The sequence below is a fragment of the Equus caballus genome, chromosome 11 (assembly GCF_041296265.1).
Source record: "Equus caballus isolate H_3958 breed thoroughbred chromosome 11, TB-T2T, whole genome shotgun sequence".
Taxonomy (NCBI): Eukaryota; Metazoa; Chordata; class Mammalia; order Perissodactyla; family Equidae; genus Equus; species Equus caballus.
The window spans coordinates 22928439-22949029 of record NC_091694.1 but is presented as its reverse complement, the minus strand read 5'-3'; the positions used below and the strand labels follow the sequence as shown (position 1 = coordinate 22949029).

The 20591-nt window shown below is 36.6% G+C and overlaps 1 protein-coding gene across 37 annotated transcripts in view; it reads left to right on the top strand.

Annotated features, from left to right (window-relative positions):
- The window catches only part of CDK12 (cyclin dependent kinase 12), a 75118-nt gene that overhangs the window by 13430 nt on the left and 41097 nt on the right, over positions 1 to 20591 (top strand). For all 37 annotated transcript variants that reach the window (XM_070227384.1, XM_070227382.1, XM_070227406.1 and 34 more), the window contains exons 4-13: positions 777 to 916; positions 1984 to 2154; positions 5620 to 5809; positions 10476 to 10532; positions 10875 to 10976; positions 15017 to 15094; positions 16096 to 16212; positions 16687 to 16818; positions 18534 to 18745; positions 19673 to 20125. In XM_070227384.1, the coding sequence (XP_070083485.1) occupies positions 777 to 916; positions 1984 to 2154; positions 5620 to 5809; positions 10476 to 10532; positions 10875 to 10976; positions 15017 to 15094; positions 16096 to 16212; positions 16687 to 16818; positions 18534 to 18745; positions 19673 to 20125 (1652 nt within the window). The remainder of the gene's footprint in view (positions 1 to 776; positions 917 to 1983; positions 2155 to 5619; positions 5810 to 10475; positions 10533 to 10874; positions 10977 to 15016; positions 15095 to 16095; positions 16213 to 16686; positions 16819 to 18533; positions 18746 to 19672; positions 20126 to 20591) is intronic.

Sequence of the window (20591 nt, the reverse complement as noted above, 5' to 3'; positions counted from 1 at the left end):
TAGTTACAGCTTTCTTCCTTACCTTTGGGCCCAAATCTCACACTTTCTTCTATCTACACCAGAAGGGTTAGGCCTAATGTATATCTTTCATTTTATTTTAATGGATAAAAGCCTTTCTGGGAGTTCTGTTAATCTGCACTTATGGATACCCAGCTATGTTTTTTAGAAAAGCAGTAATTTCCAAAATCCAAATATACTCTGAACATTAATCCCATTGTATTTTTTGAGTTCATAATAGAGTATTAAAGAAGAAAAAAGCCCTTTTATTCAGCGTGTCAACTATGTACACATTAATGAAAAATTAATAGATGTGGGATTGTTTTTTCTTCCTAAACCACATAAGTTGCCATGCCATAAATGTAGTGGAATCTAGTTTGATGTTCTGATTGTTAGCATTCCTCTCTTAATGATAAAAATAGTTACATTTATTGAGCACTTATCATTGCCAAAGTTTTATATTTTATTTTCTTAGTGACCCTATGATGTAGGTATTCTTTTCCTATTCTATAGTTGAGGAAGCCAATACTCATGAGAAGTCAGAAAGGAAGTAGCAAATCTGTTATTTGATCTTATGTCTTCCTGAAGCAAAAAATCTGTGTCTTAGCCACTGTAAGAGACTGTTTGAACTATTTATTTCATATCATTTGATTCCTACCTTTTCAATTAAAAAATTCCTGAAAGAGTCAGGAGCCACAGAAATCATTGTAAAAGAATTCTGTTTTCTTCTTTGAATAGACAATTTTTTACATTAACTTTATTTGTTTTTGCCTTTTTAGAATTTGTTGTCCTCGTTATGGAGAAAGAAGACAAACAGAAAGCGACTGGGGGAAACGCTGTGTGGACAAATTTGACATTATTGGGATTATTGGAGAGGGAACCTATGGCCAAGTATATAAAGCCAAGGACAAAGATACAGGTAAATACTGCCACAAAATTCTAGATGTCAGAAGGTTAAAAATGTAGCAATTCTAATGTCTTAAGTGGGTTCAAAAATAAAAGTAAATTTTGAATGCTAATTTTGTTTCCAAAAGTTCCTAAATAGACTGAAATTTTCCAAAAGAGTAATAGTATTACTGTGTAGGAACCTTTCTTTTTGAGCCAGCTCTAATGGCCTGGCAGTTAAAGTTTGATGCGCTCTGATTCAGTGGCCCAGGTTCAGTTCCCAGGTGCGGAACTACACCACTCATCTGTCAGTAGCCATGCTCTGTGGCTCTGGCTCATGTAGAAGAACTAGAAGGACCTACAACTAGAATATACAACTATGTACTAGGGCTTTGGGGAGGACGAAAATAATAATAATTGTTTTAATAAAAACCTTCCTTTGTTATTGTTCTCCATTGTAAATGTTTTATAATAAGCTTGCTGGGAATTTAAGAGAGAGTAAAAATAAAATATCTAGGTTGCTCCTTGTTTGGTGAGAGATTAATCCTTTAAGATAAAGTGAAGTAGTTGAATTATTGGTATATTTTAATAATCCAAAGTTTTTAGGCCCAACTGAAAACTGAATTAAAAATTTCAAGTCTTAGAGCCAGCCCCATGGTTGAGTGGTTAAGTTCACGCACTCCACTTCAATGGCCTAAGGTTTTGCCAGTTCGGTTCCTGGACATGGACGTGGCACCGCTCATCAAGCCGTGCTCAGGTGGCGTCCCGCATAGCACAATCAGAAGGACCTACGGCTAGAATATACAGCTATTTACTCGGGGGGGTTGGGGAGAAGAAGGAGAAGAAAAAAAAGAAGATTGGCAAAAGGTGTTAGCTCAGCTGCCAATCTTTAAAAAAAAGCAATTTCAAGTCTTCAGAAAAAATCAAAGCTAAGAAAGGGAATATAGGGTTGTTCTTTTTAAAGATACAAAGTATCTCACATATAGCATTAAAGAAAAGATTACGTCTGTCTTTCAGAGTGAGAACATGTATTGGCTGGCTCATGATAGTGACCAAAAAAATGTTAATTGATAACGTAACAGTTTGAATTTGTTGTGACAGGAGAGCTGGTGGCCCTGAAGAAGGTGAGGCTAGACAATGAGAAAGAGGGCTTCCCAATCACAGCCATTCGTGAAATCAAAATCCTTCGTCAGCTAATCCACCGAAGTGTTGTTAACATGAAGGAAATTGTCACAGATAAACAAGATGCACTGGATTTCAAGAAGGACAAAGGTACAAGCAAAGAAACCACATTTCTAGGGTAGTTTAGTACATCTTATTTTCCTTTCTTAGCTTGTTTGCCTGCTTCTATTTTTTAACAGGTTGTACTAAAGTCCAACTTCTTTCTTGAATCCATACCAGAATTAAGATGTTAGCAGATTGCTTTCTGCTGAACAGTGCTTATTTTACAAAATATCTATTCTTTATCAGTGTGCTCTTATACTTTTAGAAATTATTGTTAATCATTAAAATTAGAGTCTACAGTAACACTTAATAAGGCCAGCATGTAAACAATATGAGATCCTCTTCCAACCAACGTTTTAAACTTTTTTTTTAAGCAAATTATAATGACAATAATGGAAATTAAAACTCAGTTTTATCAGTTACTCCCATTTTTACATCATCCCCTCTGGTTATTGTTTATATACATCTGTATTTTTACATAGGTTTGCAGTGATAGAGTTTAGAATTCAAAGCAGCTATTTCTAAAACAATCTTCAGGTTACATAGTGGTTTGTTTTCCTGGATTTGTAACTTTTGTCTGTTTGGGAGATAAAATTGTTTGTTGTTTCCATACTTATGTTTGAAGTAGTCTATATATGACATCCAACCTACTTTTATAAAGCAAATCTGATGGTTTAGGGGCCAGCCCAGTGGCCAAGTGGTTAAGCTCGTGCTCTCCTCCTTTGGCGGCCCAGGGTTTCACCAGTTCGGATCCTGGGCATGGACATGGCACCGCTCATTGGGCCACGTTGAGGCGGCGTCCCACATGCCATAACTAGGAGGACCCACAACTAGAAATATACAGCTATGTACTGGGAAGATTGGGGGCGAAAAAGCAGGGGGGAAAAAAGATTGGCAACATTTCTTAGCTCAGGTGCCAATCTTTAAAAAAAAAAAAAAAACTGAAGGTTTAGTGATCAGTCACCGTGACGAGATGGCATCTGTAAATATAGTCTGGAGTGTTAAGAGAGAATATGATTGAAGTACATAAAATTAAGAAGGTAATGGGGCTGGCCCGGTGGCCGAGTGGTTAAGTTCGCGCGCTCCGCTGCAGGCGGCCCAGTGTTTCGTCGGTTCGAATCCTGGGCGCGGACATGGCACTGCTCGTCAGACCACGCTGAGGCGGCGTCCCACATGCCACAGCTAGAGGAACCCACAACGAAGAATACACAACTATGTACCGGGGGGCTTTGGGGAGAAAAAGGAAAAAATAAAATCTTTAAAAAAAAAAAAAAAAGAAGGTAATGGATGGAGTTAAGCTGGACTTAATTACGGAGCCTCAAAGATATTAGCACTAGGGAAGTAGTACCTCTTCAGTTTAGTAGAAGTAGTTTGAAAGCAAATAAAAGGAAATTCTATATATTCAACAGTATTTAGGTAAGTTTATGATAGATCTAAATAGGATTAAGAATACTAGGTTTATTTCTGGGTATGTCCTTTTTCTAATTATAAAAATAATATAGTGTAAAGCTAGTTTCTGTAAGGATGCACAAGAAAATGTTAATTTGTTGCTTCTGGAAAGGGGTTTACTTTTCATCCATGCCATTCTGTACTATTTAAACAATTTACCATGTACTGTTTAAATTCTTTTTTAAAAAGTCATAAAATAATAATAAATGAATGGATGGATATGATCTGTGCCTATTGAGGAAAAATTGAAAATATAGAAGAGTAAGGAAAATAAAATGGCAATTGCTTCTCTCTCACTCTGTCCCAATATACCACCATTCATAGAAAACCACCATATGGGGCTGGCCCATGGTGTAATGGTTAGGTTTGTCATGTTCTGCTTCGGCAGCCCAGGTTCACAGGTTTGGATCCTGGGCACAGACGTACACCACTCGTCAGCCATGTTGAGGCAGTGACCCACATACAAAATGGAGGAAGATCAGCACAGATGTTAGCTCAGGGCTAATCTTTCTCAAGCAAAAAAAAAAAGAGGAAAATTGACAATAGATGTTAGCTCAGGGTGACTCTTCATCACCAAAAAAAGAAAACCACTGTAGTGTTAGCATTTTGGCATATTTCTTTCTAGTACTTTATATTATATATATTATATTTATTTTAACATAACTGAGATCAAAGTATATTTATGTTTTATAACTTATCATAAGCAATTTCCCATATTAACATGTTTTAATGACTGTGCATAAAGATAGATGAATCCAAATTTACTTCACCAGTCCCTGTTGAGCACTTAGTTGCCAGTTTAAAAAAATATTGTAATAGCACTGCATTGAGCATCTTTGTACATAAACCTTTGCATTTTGATTTATTTATTAGTATAGTTTCTTAGAAGTAGAATTATTTGGTCAAAGGGATTTTCATGTTTAATGTTAGATTGCTTTTAAGAAAGACAGTAGTAATTTATGTCCCACCAGTGAGTGCCCATCCCACTTTATCCTCCCTAACATTGAATATATCTTTTAAAAATATTGTCATCTTGATAGGTGAAGTATGGTGTCATTATTTTGGATTCCATTCCTAATATTACTTATGAGTTTTTTAATGTACTTAGCAGTTTTACTTATTTTCTCTTTTTTGAGTTGTCCTTTTGTGTCCTTTGTCCTGAGGTCTTAGTGAAATCTAAGGTATTCCTTTAATGCAGTGCCTTACCTTTTGGGGTTATGGATCTCTTTCAACATTTTATGGATCCTCTCTTCGAAAAAACATGTTTAAAATGTTGCATACTATTTCAGAGAGTTCAAAGAGTCCTTGAACCTTACCCCGTAGATTAAGAATCCTTGCCTTTAGGCTGTTAGAATTTTAGACTGGACAGATCATTGTCTAACTAGGTCTAGTATTTCTTATGTTATAATATTGACCTCTGTCATGCTCCCTGCCAAAAGTAGAAAGATAGTGTGGATTTCAAACCTTTTACAGTTCTCTTAGCATGCTTTTCTTTTTATCTACTTCTGAGTTTAGGGAGTTAGATTAAATCATTTACCTTTCTTTCAATTCTTAAATACTATGAATTTCACTGATAATTTATACTAAATATACCATGCTGCCCCTGGCATATTATGTGAATCCTATTAACTAAAGTAAAGACTTCTACAAAAGTAGTCATAGACAATATGTAACAAATGGGCATGGTTGTGTGTTACAAATAAAACTTTTTATTTACAGCAACAGACAGCATACTGGATTTGGCCCAAGGTCTGTAATTTGCCAACTGACTTAGATCTTAAAAGATTAGTAATATAAGCTGATGGGGGGCAGTTGTCCCCCTCAAGATATAAGTAGTCCAAAGAGCACTGGACTAAGAGTCAGAAGATTAGTTTAAATAGTAGTTTTGTTATTTATTATTAGAAAAGGCAAGTTATTCAACTACTCTTGAGTTTTAGTTTCTTCATCTAGAAAATTAAGCAGTTGTTCGAGAGCCTTATGGTCAACTCCAAAGTTATGTTAAAATTTGAGGCATTCCAGCATCCCTTTTCTCTTATTTTTAACTTTTTCTTTCATTTTATGTAGGTGCCTTTTACCTTGTATTTGAGTATATGGACCACGATTTAATGGGACTGCTAGAATCTGGTTTGGTGCACTTTTCTGAGGACCATATCAAGTCATTCATGAAACAGCTAATGGAAGGATTGGATTATTGTCACAAAAAGAATTTCCTGCATCGGGATATTAAGTGTTCTAACATTTTGCTGAATAACAGGTAACATAGTAATCAAATGAGGTTAAGCATTTTCTCCCTCTCTTCTGACCCACTTACTTTCAGCTAGTTAATTGGGGTTATAGGTGGACCCAGTATTGCAGTTTTTTGCGTTTACATACATCTAATGTTTGTACCTTGGGAACCACTTGTGATAGGGATACTCTGATTAGCAGAGTCTCCAGACTCAGTGTTGGTAAGGAATTAACAGAGGTAGGATGATTGTAAAGGTTTTTTTAATTACAAACATTTTAGGGCATCACTCACATTCTACAAGAATATTCAGAAAGCTTTTTGTCATAGTGAATGATTAATATTCTTGTGGTCCTAGGCAAATTCAAACACATATTGAGTTCTTAGTGAAACTCTCCCTTGTTTAGTGGGGAGAAATGTGCCTGCTCTTTTAGCTGCTCCTGAGACTTTCTCAGTTATCAAATTTCAGAGTAAACACAGGTGTACTAGATGATTGACTTTTCTGCACAGTACCTTACTCCCATGTTTTAATAGTGTAGACAGATAGGAATTTGATAATGAACAGTGTTAATTCTTCAGAAGTTTTTATCATCTGCTTTCTTCCTCTTTGGCTATTTGCCTAAACTGCATTGGTGATATGAGATGTATTATGCGCACTAGTCTTTGGTAATAGCCCTACCTATTGAGGAATAAATAGCAAATCTAGTACCATTGAAATCAGGGCAGTGTTTGGTTCTTTAGGTGTTTGGGCTGTTTACAGCCATCTTTGTCTGATTCACCCATTGTTTTAAACATTTCTCTTCAATTATATTTAACAAACATTATCTAGATAGGAATATGGAATGATTGTTACATACTTCCTGTCTTTGCAACCCCAACATCCAGGGTCATCCAAGACTATCCTGGTTTTAGCACTGAAAGTCCCACATGAAATGGTTGGTCACTGGAGAGCTCAGAGTTTAGTAGGAGAGCTAAACAAATATATTGCTCAATTCATTGAACATTTGTTAAGCCCTTTTTTTTTCCTTGAATTTTGGAGCTCCTGGGAAGATGCAATCATGAGGAATAAATAGGAATTTATCAGAAAGACTGACAATAGAGGGTTAAGCTTCTAGGCAGAAGAAATTGCATGGACAAAAGCACATAAATGTGAAAATAACATATTATGTCTGGAAAACTGTAAACAGGTCAGTATTGGTAGGGCAAGAAAAGTCAAGCACGTAATGGCATGAGATGAAGCTGGACAATTGCAAGGAGCTAATTTAAGGATATTGTATATCTCACTAAGGAGCTTAAACTTTCTCTGTAGGTGTCAGGCACTGAAGTGTGCTGGTTGGTTAATTTTTTGTTTTTAAATTGTGCAATCAATGCATTATTTTAAATTATATATAGATATACATACACACATACATACACACACACACACACATATATATATATATATGCCTAAGTACCTCTGTGAGACAAAGCATGATGTTAAAAGATTATTCCTTTCTGTCACTATCTCTATGACCCTCAATTATCATTAAAGCTGGGCTTGGTTAATGTACATTCATAGTAGTAATACTTCAAAAACTTAATGATGATGGATATCAGCTTGTAGCTTTCTGGATTATAGTCTTCATATGCTTTTTTCTCTTCCTTTTGCTCCTCTATAGGGGGATGTCTCAGGCTAGGGAATAACTGGTGTTCTTTCTGCTGGGTCAGGGTACTCCCTGTCCCTGACTTGCCGTATTCAGGAAGCTGATGAGGTTCTAGACTAAACTGAAGTTCCTCTTCAGGTTGTTAAGCAGGACGTAAGAGTCTCATGGTCTAGTCTGATCCTTCTGTCCTCTGCTCCTCCTCATTTAGCTCTGTCTTCACAGAGGCTTCTGGGTCAGATGGCCTGGAGAGAATGGTAAGCAGTCTTTAGCTGGACAAGGAAGAGAAGGCAGTTGATGAGAGCGGGAGGAGAGCAGGGCTGGGCTCTGTGATGTTCATTATATCTTAATTATTCCAGTGTAAATGAGACCAAATTATTTTAGATAGAGGAGAGACACAATTAGTTTCCTGTTTTAGAAAAGTCACTAAGTGGTCACTATATGGGTTATAGACTGGAGGCAGGGAGACCTATTAAGAACACCATAAGAAATGGTCAGTACTTGACCTAACCAAGGCACTGGTAGTAAAGGACAGGATGGACTTAGTAGATCAGTAGACTTTGGTGAATTAGTGAATGATGGGGAATGAATGGAAGTATTTTAAGATAACTCACAGATTTCTGACTTGAGAAACTAGCTAGATGGGTGTCACACTGGTCAGTATAGGGAATACAGAAGGAAGAGCTGGATGTGTGGGGTGAAGAGTAAGTCCCTTTTGGTTATGTCTGTTACATATCCAGGATAGTGATATCTAACAGGCATATGATCACATGAAAGTTCCATGTTAGCAGTATAGATTCGGGAGTTATCAAGTGTAGAAAAAATGTCAGAAGATGGAATCTGAGGGAATAGTCAGAGAGATAGGAAGAAAATAAGGAAATACCATGAATGCAAAATAGGCAAGCTTAAGAAGTGAGTGGTCACAGATGTCAGATGACGCAGACATTATAAAACTTAAGAAGAGAATCTGAAAAGTAAAAGGTTAGTGATGACGATGTGGGGTAAGTGGGTGGTTAGCACAATTAATGGGAAGGTATTAGTAGATGTATCTTTAATTTTTTATTTTTATTAATTTTTTATTTAAGGATGCAGAGGTTTGAGCATATTTAAATGCTAAGGAAAAAGAAAATCAATAGAGAGGGAGAAGTTGAAGATTCAGGAAAGAACCAAAATAATTTAAAGGAGCAAAGTTCTAGAGGAGACGGGATCAAGGCCACAGGTGGTAGTGGCCACAGATATAGGTATTGATTATTCTTGAAGAAAGAGATTGACGTGTTTTTTCCTGTAATCAAAGGAATAGAAGAAAGAAAGGTTATAGATGTAAATAAGTTTGTAGGTGAAAGATAGGATGTTAAGTAGCTCCCACTTGGTGACCTCTGTTTTCAGTGAAGACAAGGTCACTTACTGAGAGTGAGGGAGGGGATGGATTAGGAAATATACTAGGTACTAGTGATGTTTAGTTCTAGCCTAATTTTCTGTAACTATCTATTGCCATCTTAACTTTCAGTCATACCATGTGCCTTGAGTCTTGGATCATCTCAGGCTCTCAGAGTAATAATGACAATAAATTTGAGGAACCCTTTTTGTCCCAGTGTAGGGTTCAAGTCAGATATTCCTTTCCTTTTTGCTTTTCTCAGAATTTGCTTATAAATTGAACTTAAAAATGTAATGATGTTTGGGGCAAGTGGGTAAGGTACCCAAAGCCTTTACTAGGAATGGTAAGCGTTGATTTAATGTAAAATTTTGTTGCTAGTAGTTACCTTGTTTTAATATTCTGTTCCATTGCTCATACTTTGAACAGCACATCCTAGCTTAGCCCCTTTTTTCTTCTATTCACTTTTCTGCCTGATCTGACATATCGGGCACCTGAGATATCCCCAGTCCCTTAACAAAGAGTGAGTTGGCTTTTCATTCCCCAAGAGATAACACTAGCTGTAAATGTGAATATATAGGCTAAACAAGAATTTAGATAAATGTGATTATTCCAGATAGTTAATAAATGGTTTTTAAATAGTTTCCCAACCTTTTGTGTTGTGGTTTATTAAAATATTATTTGACATCACTGTCAAAGACAGAATACTTAGAGTGAAATGTGAGTGTGATCCCTTTAAGGGAGTGGTTCTCAAAGTGTCGTTCTCAGACCAGAACCATTGGCATCACCTGTGGGCTTGTTAGAATTCTGAATTCATGGGCCATGACCTAATGAATCAGCATCTCTGGGATTGGGGCCCAGCAAATTTTTAACAAGCTTTTCAGGTTATTCTTATTTCATATTAAAGTTTGAGAACCCCTCTAAGATATAGGAAGTGATGGCAGTATGGTGGTAGAAGGGGGCCTCATTCATCATAAAAATTGTTTGCTCAGATCAAAGCCGTGTTCCCTGATTGAAAAAATCTGTTATAGCCACAGTGTTGTTGTGGTTTGCTTTTTATCATGAAAAATGTCAAGTTACAAGAAAAAATTGAGGCACTAATTAAGAATTAATATACATACAATTAACCTTTTACTGTATTTGCTCCCTTTTTATTTTTCTGCTTTCGTTGTTTTAAAGTAAATTACAGACGTTGTTACATTTGACCCTAAATACTCTGACAGAATTACCTATTCTAACACTCAGTCCTTATATTTTTTCCCTTATGTCAGAAATATCTTTTGTATAGCTAGTTTGTTCAAACCAGAATCAGTCAAAGGATTATGAATTGGATTTGGCTGTCTCTCGTAGTCTAAAGCAGCCTAATCCCTTTTTCCCCAACAATAAATATTTAATCTGTCAGGTTCCAGCCATTGTTGTTTGTCAAGAAATAAAAAAAAATTTTAGTTAAGGAATCAAATCCAAAAATACAGTAGTAGTCCAAAAAAACCCCCAAGTGTTTGTAAACTGGAGTAGACAAAAGAGGTTTAATCTGGGAGAGTGACCCTTAAAAGTAGAACTAAGAGAGGAGAGGTTAAAATTCATTTTTGTAACTCCTTTACCTCCTAAATTAGCACTTCACTTTACAAGTGTAATTTAGTGGCTGCTGCTGTTACTTATGAAAATAATTGTTTTTGTTTTACAGTGGGCAAATCAAGCTGGCAGATTTTGGACTTGCTCGGCTCTATAACTCTGAAGAGAGGTGAGGCATTCATCAAAATTACATGTGGGCAATAAGAAAGAATCCTTTTTATTCTTGGATATCCTAAATTTTCTAAATGTGTTATCACCTAGATTTTAGACAATAAATTCTATCTAAATTCTTGAATCAGCCTTAGACTGAAATAAGTCAACCCAAATTGGAATGGAAGTTATTTCTACATCTCCTACTTCTGTCCAGTTTACTTTTGAACTGTTAGGTTGCTGTGGAGCTGTTTTGACAATCCTATCTTCAGTTGGCATCTATTTCTATTTGCATTTAATTGTACAGATATTTCATCAGAAGCCATTGTAAATTTATGTCGTGGTTGGTTTTGCATTTCAGTCGCCCTTATACAAACAAAGTCATTACTCTTTGGTACCGACCTCCAGAACTTCTGCTGGGAGAGGAGCGTTATACACCAGCCATAGATGTTTGGAGCTGTGGGTAAGGCTCTCTTCTGCACTTTTTCTTTTGTTTGTAACTCACATGTTATTGAACCGGTATCTTATTTTCTCTCTGCATTGGCTTTTTGCAGCTTTTCCTTAAGTTGGAAAGGATGAAAGTAAAGTTTTAGCAAGATTTCAGAGAAATCTGGTGAATATTTCTTGATATCAGAGGCAACGCTTTTTTTTTTTAAATATTTCCCTTTTAAGTTAGTTTAAATTGGGATCCAAATACATTCAAATAAGGTCCATAGATTGCAACTGACTATCTCAAGTGTTTTAGTTGTAGATTCTCCCTTCATCTCTCTTGGGTTTTTCTTCCCTTCCTTAAAATTTCCTTAGAAGAAACTGGGTCATTTGTCCAGTAGAGTTTCCCACAGTCTGGATTTTGCTGATTATGTCCTCCTGGTGTTTTTTTTAGCATGCTTCTCTATCCTTTTTACTTCCTGTAAATTTTTGGTGAATTCAAGTTTGATTCCTAACCACCCACTACCCTGAAACTACTTTACAAGTGGTTTTGAGTACTTCTGACAGATTGTATTGTCAATGGTATATCCAGGTTTGGGGTAGGAGGAAATGGGAGCCTCTGCCCAGAGTACAGGCAGTAACTGGGTACATTATCTGTTGAGAATTTAAAAACAAACAGGCCCTTATAAATTAGTCTGATTTTTATTATCACCTTATACAGGCAATCCTAAACAATGTCTAAGAAAATAGTCATCCCTGTCAGGGCAAATTTACACATATACGCACCACTTTTCATAATACACAATTGTCTCTTTAAAATGTTATCAGCTGTTAATGATTCACATCCTTTAATTCATTTGTGGTGGTTTTGTGATGGGAATATTCTCCCCATCGCATATCGTTCCTTATATCATTCTCCCTCTCAAACTCTACTCTTATATCATTCCTTCCTGGAATAAAGATAACTTATCTATTGGTTAACCCTAGGTCCAAATGATATAAAAAAGGTAGGGATAAAGGTTTAATTCTTTCATTTTATTTACCAGTTTTCTAGATAATGAGGTGGTTTCCTAGCATCCTCCAAAGATGACCAAAGAGAGGGTCTTTGGGGTTTATTTTTTAGTTTCATTATCAACTCATGGATTTAAACATATTCTGTTTTAATCCGTTATGGTTATCATTCCTATTCCTGTTCAAACTTTTCAGTCTTTGGCCAGTGGGAGTTTATTCGGATTAATTCTCGAGTCCTTTTGACACAACCATAGTGGTCTTTGATAGTCTTCCTTATTTTCTGGTTCCAGGCTCATCCTGTTCATTTCCTGCCCTAGACCTGGAATTGGCCATTTCTCTCAGGAGTCTTAGTTTTTTTAGTGGAAAATGGTATTTAGAGACCACAGTTTGTGTATTAAGGGACATAGACATTTTAAATGGGCTGTGTTAGTTAATTGTTTCTTATGCTTTATGTATACACACGCTGTCCTTGATCTCCATACTTTAGGGTTCTGACATATATACTTCCCAGTGGAACATGTCCCTTTTTTCCATTCTTTGCCTCCTCTATTAATGTCAGTCTTTAAAAGTACTGCAGGGGTTTTATTTCAAAATTCAAAAGGGTGATGGAGAAAGAGAGCGTAATTTCTGTGGTGGCCTACGCTACTCAAATGAAGCTTTAGTTAAATTTTACTGACTCAAGCTGGGTATGTTTGTGTTCTGGACTATTTGCTTTAACAGTATTAGCATTTAAATTGTCACAACCGGGCTCTAAAGTTAACGCCCCATTAAGACACACAGGGAAAGTTCATAGCTCTGTTGGTACTATTATTTCAGTCTGTGCAACCTGCCACCTCAGTGCAATAGCAAAGTGTTGATTACATAATGATGTCTTTCCCACCAAAGGACTGGAAATTGAAATTAAAAAAAACACAAAAACACAATTGGAAATTAAAATGATAGAAAATTAGACTTTCTCTAAAGCCCAGTGACTCATTGAATTGAGATTTTGCTTGACTTGATGTGAACTTGCTGCTTTGGTGATCCATGGTAGTCCCTCTGAAGATATTTTTGTGTTATGTTCTTTATAGAGAATTGATGGTTAAAACTGCTCGTTCAGTTTGAAAATCAGGGGAGAAACTAAGAAGACTAGTACAACAAATTATACCTAGACTCTGAAAACCCAGCTGGGGTGGTTGGTTGGTTGATTTTTTCCTGCCTCTTATTTTACCAGTTGTGACAACACTGTATTTGGAATTTGATTTGGCAGTTAATGTTGGAAACAGAATTAAATTTTGCTTTTTACTTTTCTATCTCTGGATAAGGTTTAAGAGAATAACAGAAGTAAGAGTTTGTCATTTCAGGTTAACAAATGCTAATAAAAAGGTGCTAATAACTTTAAAAGCTATGTTTGTTTTGCTTTCTCAAATTTAGTCAAGCTACAAAATTTCAAAGTAAAACTATATCAACATTGATTTTGTGAGTATTTGTAAATAAATCTTATTTCAAAGCACAGTCCAGAGAAGAGATTTCTTTGTCCATTTTTTTCTTTTCCCACTTTTTAAAAAATGAAATATTTCAGACGTATGAAAAAGTATAGAGCATTCATGTAAATTTTTTCCTTTGTTTTAAATTTCTTTTGAAATAATCTCAAATGTACAGAGAAGTTACTAGAATAGTACAAAGAGATTTAGTATAACCTTTATCCAGATGCACTAAATTTTTTTAACCTTTAAATTGAGGTATACAATAAACTGCATATATTTAAAGTGTACAATTTAAGAAGTTTTGACATATTATATACACCAGTGAAACCATCACCACAACTAAGATAATGATCACCTCCAAAAGTTTCCATGTGCTCCTTTGTAGTCACATATATTTTATATTCATATAACTTCATATATGTATATGCATGTATGTTTATCATACAACATAGAATATATACAAAGAGAAAATGTGTTTATATTTTTATCACATATTTTTTCCAGAATTATTTGAAAGTAGTTGTATATATCATGCTTCTTTCCTTCTAATATTTAATGTACATTTCCTAAGAACACAGATGTTCTCTTATATAATCACAATACCATGTTCAAATTCAGGAAATTTAATGTTGATACACTGTCTTTATTTAATTGAGTACTTTAGCCTACAATCCATATTCTAATTTTGTTAGTACCCTAGTAATGTCCTGGAAACAATAACTCACCTGATAAATGATCCAGTCCAGTATTATGTATTATATTTAGTTGTCGTCCTTTAATCTGGAACAGTTCCTTGGCCTTTCTTAGTCTTTCATGACAGTTACATTTTTGAAAAATACAGACCAGTTTTGGCTGGAATACTCCATAAGTGTTCTTTCCAAGGTATTAACATTTGTACTTACATGAACCCTATTTGCTTGTCATTGATGTTAATTTTGGTTGCTTGGTTAAGGTGTTGTCTTTTTTCTCCACTAAATAGTTACTAATTTTCCTTTTGTAATTAATAAGTAATCTGTGGAGAGATACTTGGAGACTATGTAAATATGTCAATATAGTTTTGAAAGGCCTTTTGAAAATGGTAAAAGTGTTTAGGCATAATGTATTTGAAAATCTTATTGAAACTGATCCTGGCTAATGGCAATAAACTTTTCTTTACATGTACAGTGCCAAGAGGGCTATAGTATAGTGCACATTCTACAGAGCAAATGAATGAAAAAAGCTAATGTTCTCTTTATAGGAACTGCTAAGCATCCTCATAAAATTGAAGTGTGGGGTTTTTGGGGTTTTTTTGGTCTTTAATCTTAATTTACAATGGAATTGGTGGAAAAAAGATTGTTGACTCCCTTTCTCTGCTTATAGACTGTCCTTTATAGGTGACAAAAGTTGATCTACTGGCAAATTTGAATCCTTTATACAGTACTGTTTATTTTCGCCGCAAGAAACGTTTTCTTTTATGAAACTCAGACACGGCAGTTTTGGGCTAATTTACAACATGGTATATTGGATCCAGCCAAATATACTATAAAAGTTTATTGAGACACACTTTAAATAGGCTCCAGGGATTTCTCCCTTGACCTCTCAATTGTACTCTTTCTAGATGCATCCTTGGGGAACTGTTCACAAAGAAGCCTATTTTTCAAGCCAATCTGGAACTGGCTCAGCTAGAACTGATCAGGTACAGCTGTGCATGTGCTTTGAGTGCCCAGGTGTGATAGGTAATCTCATCATCTAATTTCTAACACTTTTCAGTCAGTCTTCTAAATGATTTTATGCTCCTTATGTCCAAGTAAGTTTCTCTTCACTCAATCAGGTTTACCATGTATTTTGTTATGGGCTGTTTATGTAAAGAAGTTGTATTCCTCCTACTTTTTAGGTCTTACTTAGCATGTTTTTTATTAGTCCTTCATATAAAAGAATGCCTTTTCAGGATAGTTCCATTGTTACGTTATATTAAAATCAGATTTATTCAGCAAACATTTATTGAGCCTATTCTGTGACAAATTCCTTTGTCTTTACACTTCAGGATTCAGAGATAAATAAGATAGGTCCCTGCCTTCAAAGAGCTCAGAGTTTAGTAAGTGATACAGCATGTAAACAGATAATAATGAACTAGATCCTATAATAGAGAATTTCAGGAAGGCCTGTGGTTGGGATGGAATTTGGGTTTGTTTGGTTGGGTTTTTTTAAATAAGATTAAAGGGAAGACTATAACAGGCTAATGTAAACTTTTTTAAAGGTGGTATATAAGTCATTATTTGTTATGCAGTAAATGCAATTTTCCATCAAAATTTCCAGTCTTAGGCTCTCTTCTGCCAGTTTTCCCTGTAGGGACATTAAAGGACCAGCTCAGCACTTTGAAATTAATACTAACTGAACAGAACAAAATTGGTAATGAAAACCTTTGTGGAAGATTAAAAACATGTTTTATGAAACCAAACATGTGGAACATTTTGGACTTCTGTGCCAGTATTTTCTAACTATCTTGTAACCAGTTCTTTCTGTTCTGTTCTGTCCTTAAAGCAGTGAGGTCAGGTTTTACCTTTCTGCATGCCCACTAATTTAATAAGCCAAGATTCCCTAGACCCCAGGAGGTAACAATTTCTGCTTCTGGAACCTCCAGAATTCATAATACTGACTCACTCACTTCCTCGTTCTTGGTTTTTGCTTTGTTTTCAGTCGACTCTGTGGTAGCCCTTGTCCAGCTGTGTGGCCTGATGTTATCAAGCTGCCCTACTTCAATACCATGAAACCGAAGAAGCAATATAGAAGGCGTCTGCGAGAAGAATTCTCTTTGTGAGTTTGGCAAAAATGTACATCTAGTTTCTGTGTTTGGCTGGTGTTTGGACTTGACTTTTTCCTGGGCTAGGGAGTTAGTGTTGTCCCAATTTATTATGGCAGCACCTCGCAGGAAAACATTTTATTTTTGAGCAATATATGAATTTTATTATAGCCCTTTCGTAATATTCTCTTTTGAAGGCTTTAGATGATGGAAAACCATTTTATTTTGAACAATATATAAATTTTCTTACAGTCCTTTTGATCTTCCCAAGACAGAAAGAAAACTGCTGGCTTCATGTTTTCTACCTTTATTATAACATTTATTAAATCCTTTATGGAAGCCAATCTGCTTGCTTGTTTAGCCAGCTTCCAGCTCCCTTTCCACAGTTTTATGTGGAACTGGAAATTCAGAGACCTTTGACACAAGGTTATAGATTTAAGAACTGTGGGGTCATTGTGAACTTATTCTTTCTCTCTCTATTTCCACAGCATTCCTTCAGCAGCACTTGATTTACTGGACCACATGCTGACACTAGATCCTAGCAAACGTTGCACAGCTGAACAGACCCTACAGAGTGACTTCCTTAAAGATGTCGAGCTCAGCAAAATGGATCCTCCAGAGTAAGTGCTGGTGGCCATATAGTGACCCTAAACCTCCTTGTGGGCCTGAGGAGATGAGAAAGTCAAAATAATAGGTTTTTTAAAGGAACTGCAAGTGGCCAAGTCCTAAATGGAGAGATATTCTTGAATATTATGGTTGATAAGAGGTTTGTTTTGTTGCTTTATGTTTTATTTTTAAACAAGGAATAGATTAGTATGATATTTGTTCTAATTTGACTCAAGCTATCATCTTTTGTCCCTGGATCCCCAGCCTATTGCCCTATACAACCTCTTTGAAAGTATTCCTTCTAGTTTTTGCTCTTAACTGTTCCATCTGCTTGAATCCCGTGTGTCTGTGGTCACCGTGTGTATCCCACATTTGTGAGGAGGATCCTGATTTTAATAGTTTGTGTCACTGTAATGTCATATGCCCTGAATTTTTTTTTTAAAGATTTTATTTTTCCTTTTTCTCCCCAAAGCCCCCTTGGTACATAGTTGTATATTTTTAGTTGTGGGTCCTTCTAGTTGTGGCATGTGGGACGCCGCCTCAGCATGGCCTGACAAGCGGTGCCATGCCCACGCCCGGGATCCAAACTGACGGAACCCTGGGCTGCCACAGCAGAGCACACGAACTTAACCACTCGGCCACAGGGCCAGCCTCATGTCCTGAATTTTGATGTAGAAAATATGGTCTTTGAATGCATCTCTTTTTCAGGAGAATCTTATGAATTTCCTATATTCTAGAGGATCCCCAGATGTTCTACACTCACATCTCTCATTCTGACAGATGAAAAGTCTTTTATCTTTGAATTTATCACTGAGAGCATTATAGCTTTCATGTCAGAGTTTTTGGGTGTTTCTTGCAGAAAGACTGTATCTTAAAGAAATGGATAGGATGTTAGTACATGAGTAGGTAGTAATTACAAATCTGGTTGTTCCAAAGAAATGTCCAAATTCATGTACTGCACTAGAGTTTTGATACAGTGAATGTGGCTTGAAATACATAAGCTCTTTCTGAAATTTGGGAACTGTTGTTCTAGAAAGATTTTGGCTATCATAATCTTTATTGTGGTAAGATTTGACCTACTAGGACTGTTTGTATTATTAAGTGTGGGGAAGTCTGGAAATATATTGAATATGTTAAAATATCTAATAAACTCACCAGTGAAGATATCCAGTCATGGCATTCAGTGGGCAGAAAGATAAAAGAACCAATGTTTTGGTTCTCACAGACCAAATAACACGTAACTGGGTTTCACACAGAGGTGATTTAATCATGATATGCTTATGTGATTCCAGGATGTAAATCACCACATTGCCTGGACTTTTTGTAGATATTGACAAGCCAGTCATCTCTGTCCTATTTATTCCCAAGTGAATTTGACCAATAAAGTTCTTTATTCTTGTTATGCCAAGCAAGAATGGTTATAAGACTTAACTGTTTGGCTGGAGTATGACGTTTATGTGGCAGGTGTGTCTCTGGTATTAGCAAGATCCTCATTTCTCGCTGTAGACCTCTTTTGGGCTTTTGGACTTTTATTTCCTCAGACTACCATATGCCATGATTCCTTTTATACTGCTACTATCTATTTACTAACTTTGCTGGTTATTTTTATGTTTTCCTTATCCTTTCCATTTCCCACTGTTCTTTGCCTTCCCATTTTAATCTCTTGTTCCTCCAGTCACTCACCACCACATTCCCACACGCATTTCTCCTTTGCTTTATCTTTTTGCAGCCTCCCGCACTGGCAGGATTGCCATGAATTATGGAGTAAGAAACGGCGACGGCAGCGACAAAGTGGTGTTGTAGTGGAAGAGCCACCTCCATCCAAAGCCTCTCGAAAAGAGACAACCTCAGGGACAAGTGCTGAGCCTGTGAAGAACAGCAGCCCAGCACCACCTCAGCCTGCTCCTGGCAAGGTGGAGCCTGGGGCTGGGGATGCAATAGGTCAGTGCTGGGATGGAGCCTTTGTGCTTTTATTAAGCACATTTTTGCAGGTTTTGAAGGTCAAGTGCAAGGATTTGTGTGTATGTCTTTTAGTTTTTGGCCACTGAAGCATTAATAAAGAAGTTGGTGTCTTCATTATGGGGAGAAGGAGATAAACCAAGTTTTGTACATGAGGTCTAGAAAGTCTACAATAGATTATTTTCCTTTCCTGAAATAAGGAACACTGTATCTCAATTAGATGTATGGCATACATCAGTGAATTAGGTAAGCCAAATTTAATTTAGGGTTATTTCGCCCATGGCTCTCTAACACATAATTTGGAGCCCTGTTTATGTTAGATTTGATAAGACCTTCTTAGAATCTAATCATGTTAAATCACAATTGGTAAATGTAATTAGTTCCGTAGACTGTTTTTTCATCTAAATATATCCAAAACTGTGTAATAATGAACTGTTATAAGAAAGTAGTTCTCCTATGGTACTACCAATTTTTCTGAACTACAAATATCTTTTCCTTGGCTCTCTTTGGTTCTCAATGCTGGCTGCACATTATAATCATCTAAGAAGCTTTAAAAATAAACACCTCCAAACAATTGCCAGATCTCTAGGGATAAGACCTGAGGCATCTGAATTTTAAAATCTCTCCTAGTAATTTTGATGTATAGTAAGGGTTGAAAATCACTGACCTTGAAGAATATAGGTAAAACGAAATCACTTTTACTCACAATACAGAGATGTTTTACTTAGTCTCTGTATTTTTAAGCAAAAATCTAAAAAATAGCAGAATGTGTCATGACAATTTGAGGCATGAAAAATGAGACATGCAAAATGAAACTTCTTTCATTGGATATTATAAGTTGCTATTGCCAGTTGAAGAAGGCAGAGGTCCTTGCCTCATCCTCTTATATTGGCTCCACTGTCTCCACAGGCCTTGGTGACATCACACAGCAGTTGAATCAAAGTGAATTGGCAGTGTTATTGAACCTGCTGCAGAGCCAAACTGACCTGAGCATCCCTCAAATGGCACAGCTGCTTAATATCCACTCCAACCCAGAGATGCAGCAGCAGCTGGAGGCCTTGAACCAATCCATCAGTGCCCTAACAGAAGCCACTTCTCAGCAGCAGAACTCAGAGCCTGTGGCCCCAGAGGAATCTTTGAAGGAGGCACCCCCTGCCCCGGTGGTCCAGCCTTCAGCAGAACAGACGACCCCTGAAACTTCAAGCACACCAGCTGACATGCAGAATATGTTGGCAGTTCTCTTGAGTCAGCTGATGAAAACCCAGGAGCCATCAGGCAACCTGGAGGAAAACAACAGTGACAAGAACAGTGGGTCACAGGGGCCCCGAAGAACTCCCACAATGCCACAGGAGGAGGCAGCAGGTAAACAGACCGGTCATGAATCTCATTAAGCTCAGGTGCTGTTGATCCTCTTAAAAATCTCTTTAACATTTTCTTTTTCACATCAGTGGCCTCGTTTTCAGTTTTTCTGTAACCTAGTCTACAGAAGACCATAGCACCAAGTGATGTATTTCTTGCCCAGTTTCTTTTAAGTCTCAAAGCTTCTCAAAGCACCTTTTATATACTGATTGTTTTTCCTTTTCCTAGGACGTAGGTAAGTAAACCCCTGTGTTCTAACCCAAGGAAACCGCATTCATAACTAGTGATACATCTTGAACCACTGTGTGTATGGTGGCCAACTAGTACTAGCATTTGAAAGTCTGCCTTCCAAACAAACAGATTGTACAAATAATCAGTTGTACTTTAGTGTAGTGGATGCTGGATACCAGAGTCTTGCCTGAAAGATACAGTCAAGAAAAGCCTAATAAAATATTGTTAATTTCCTGAA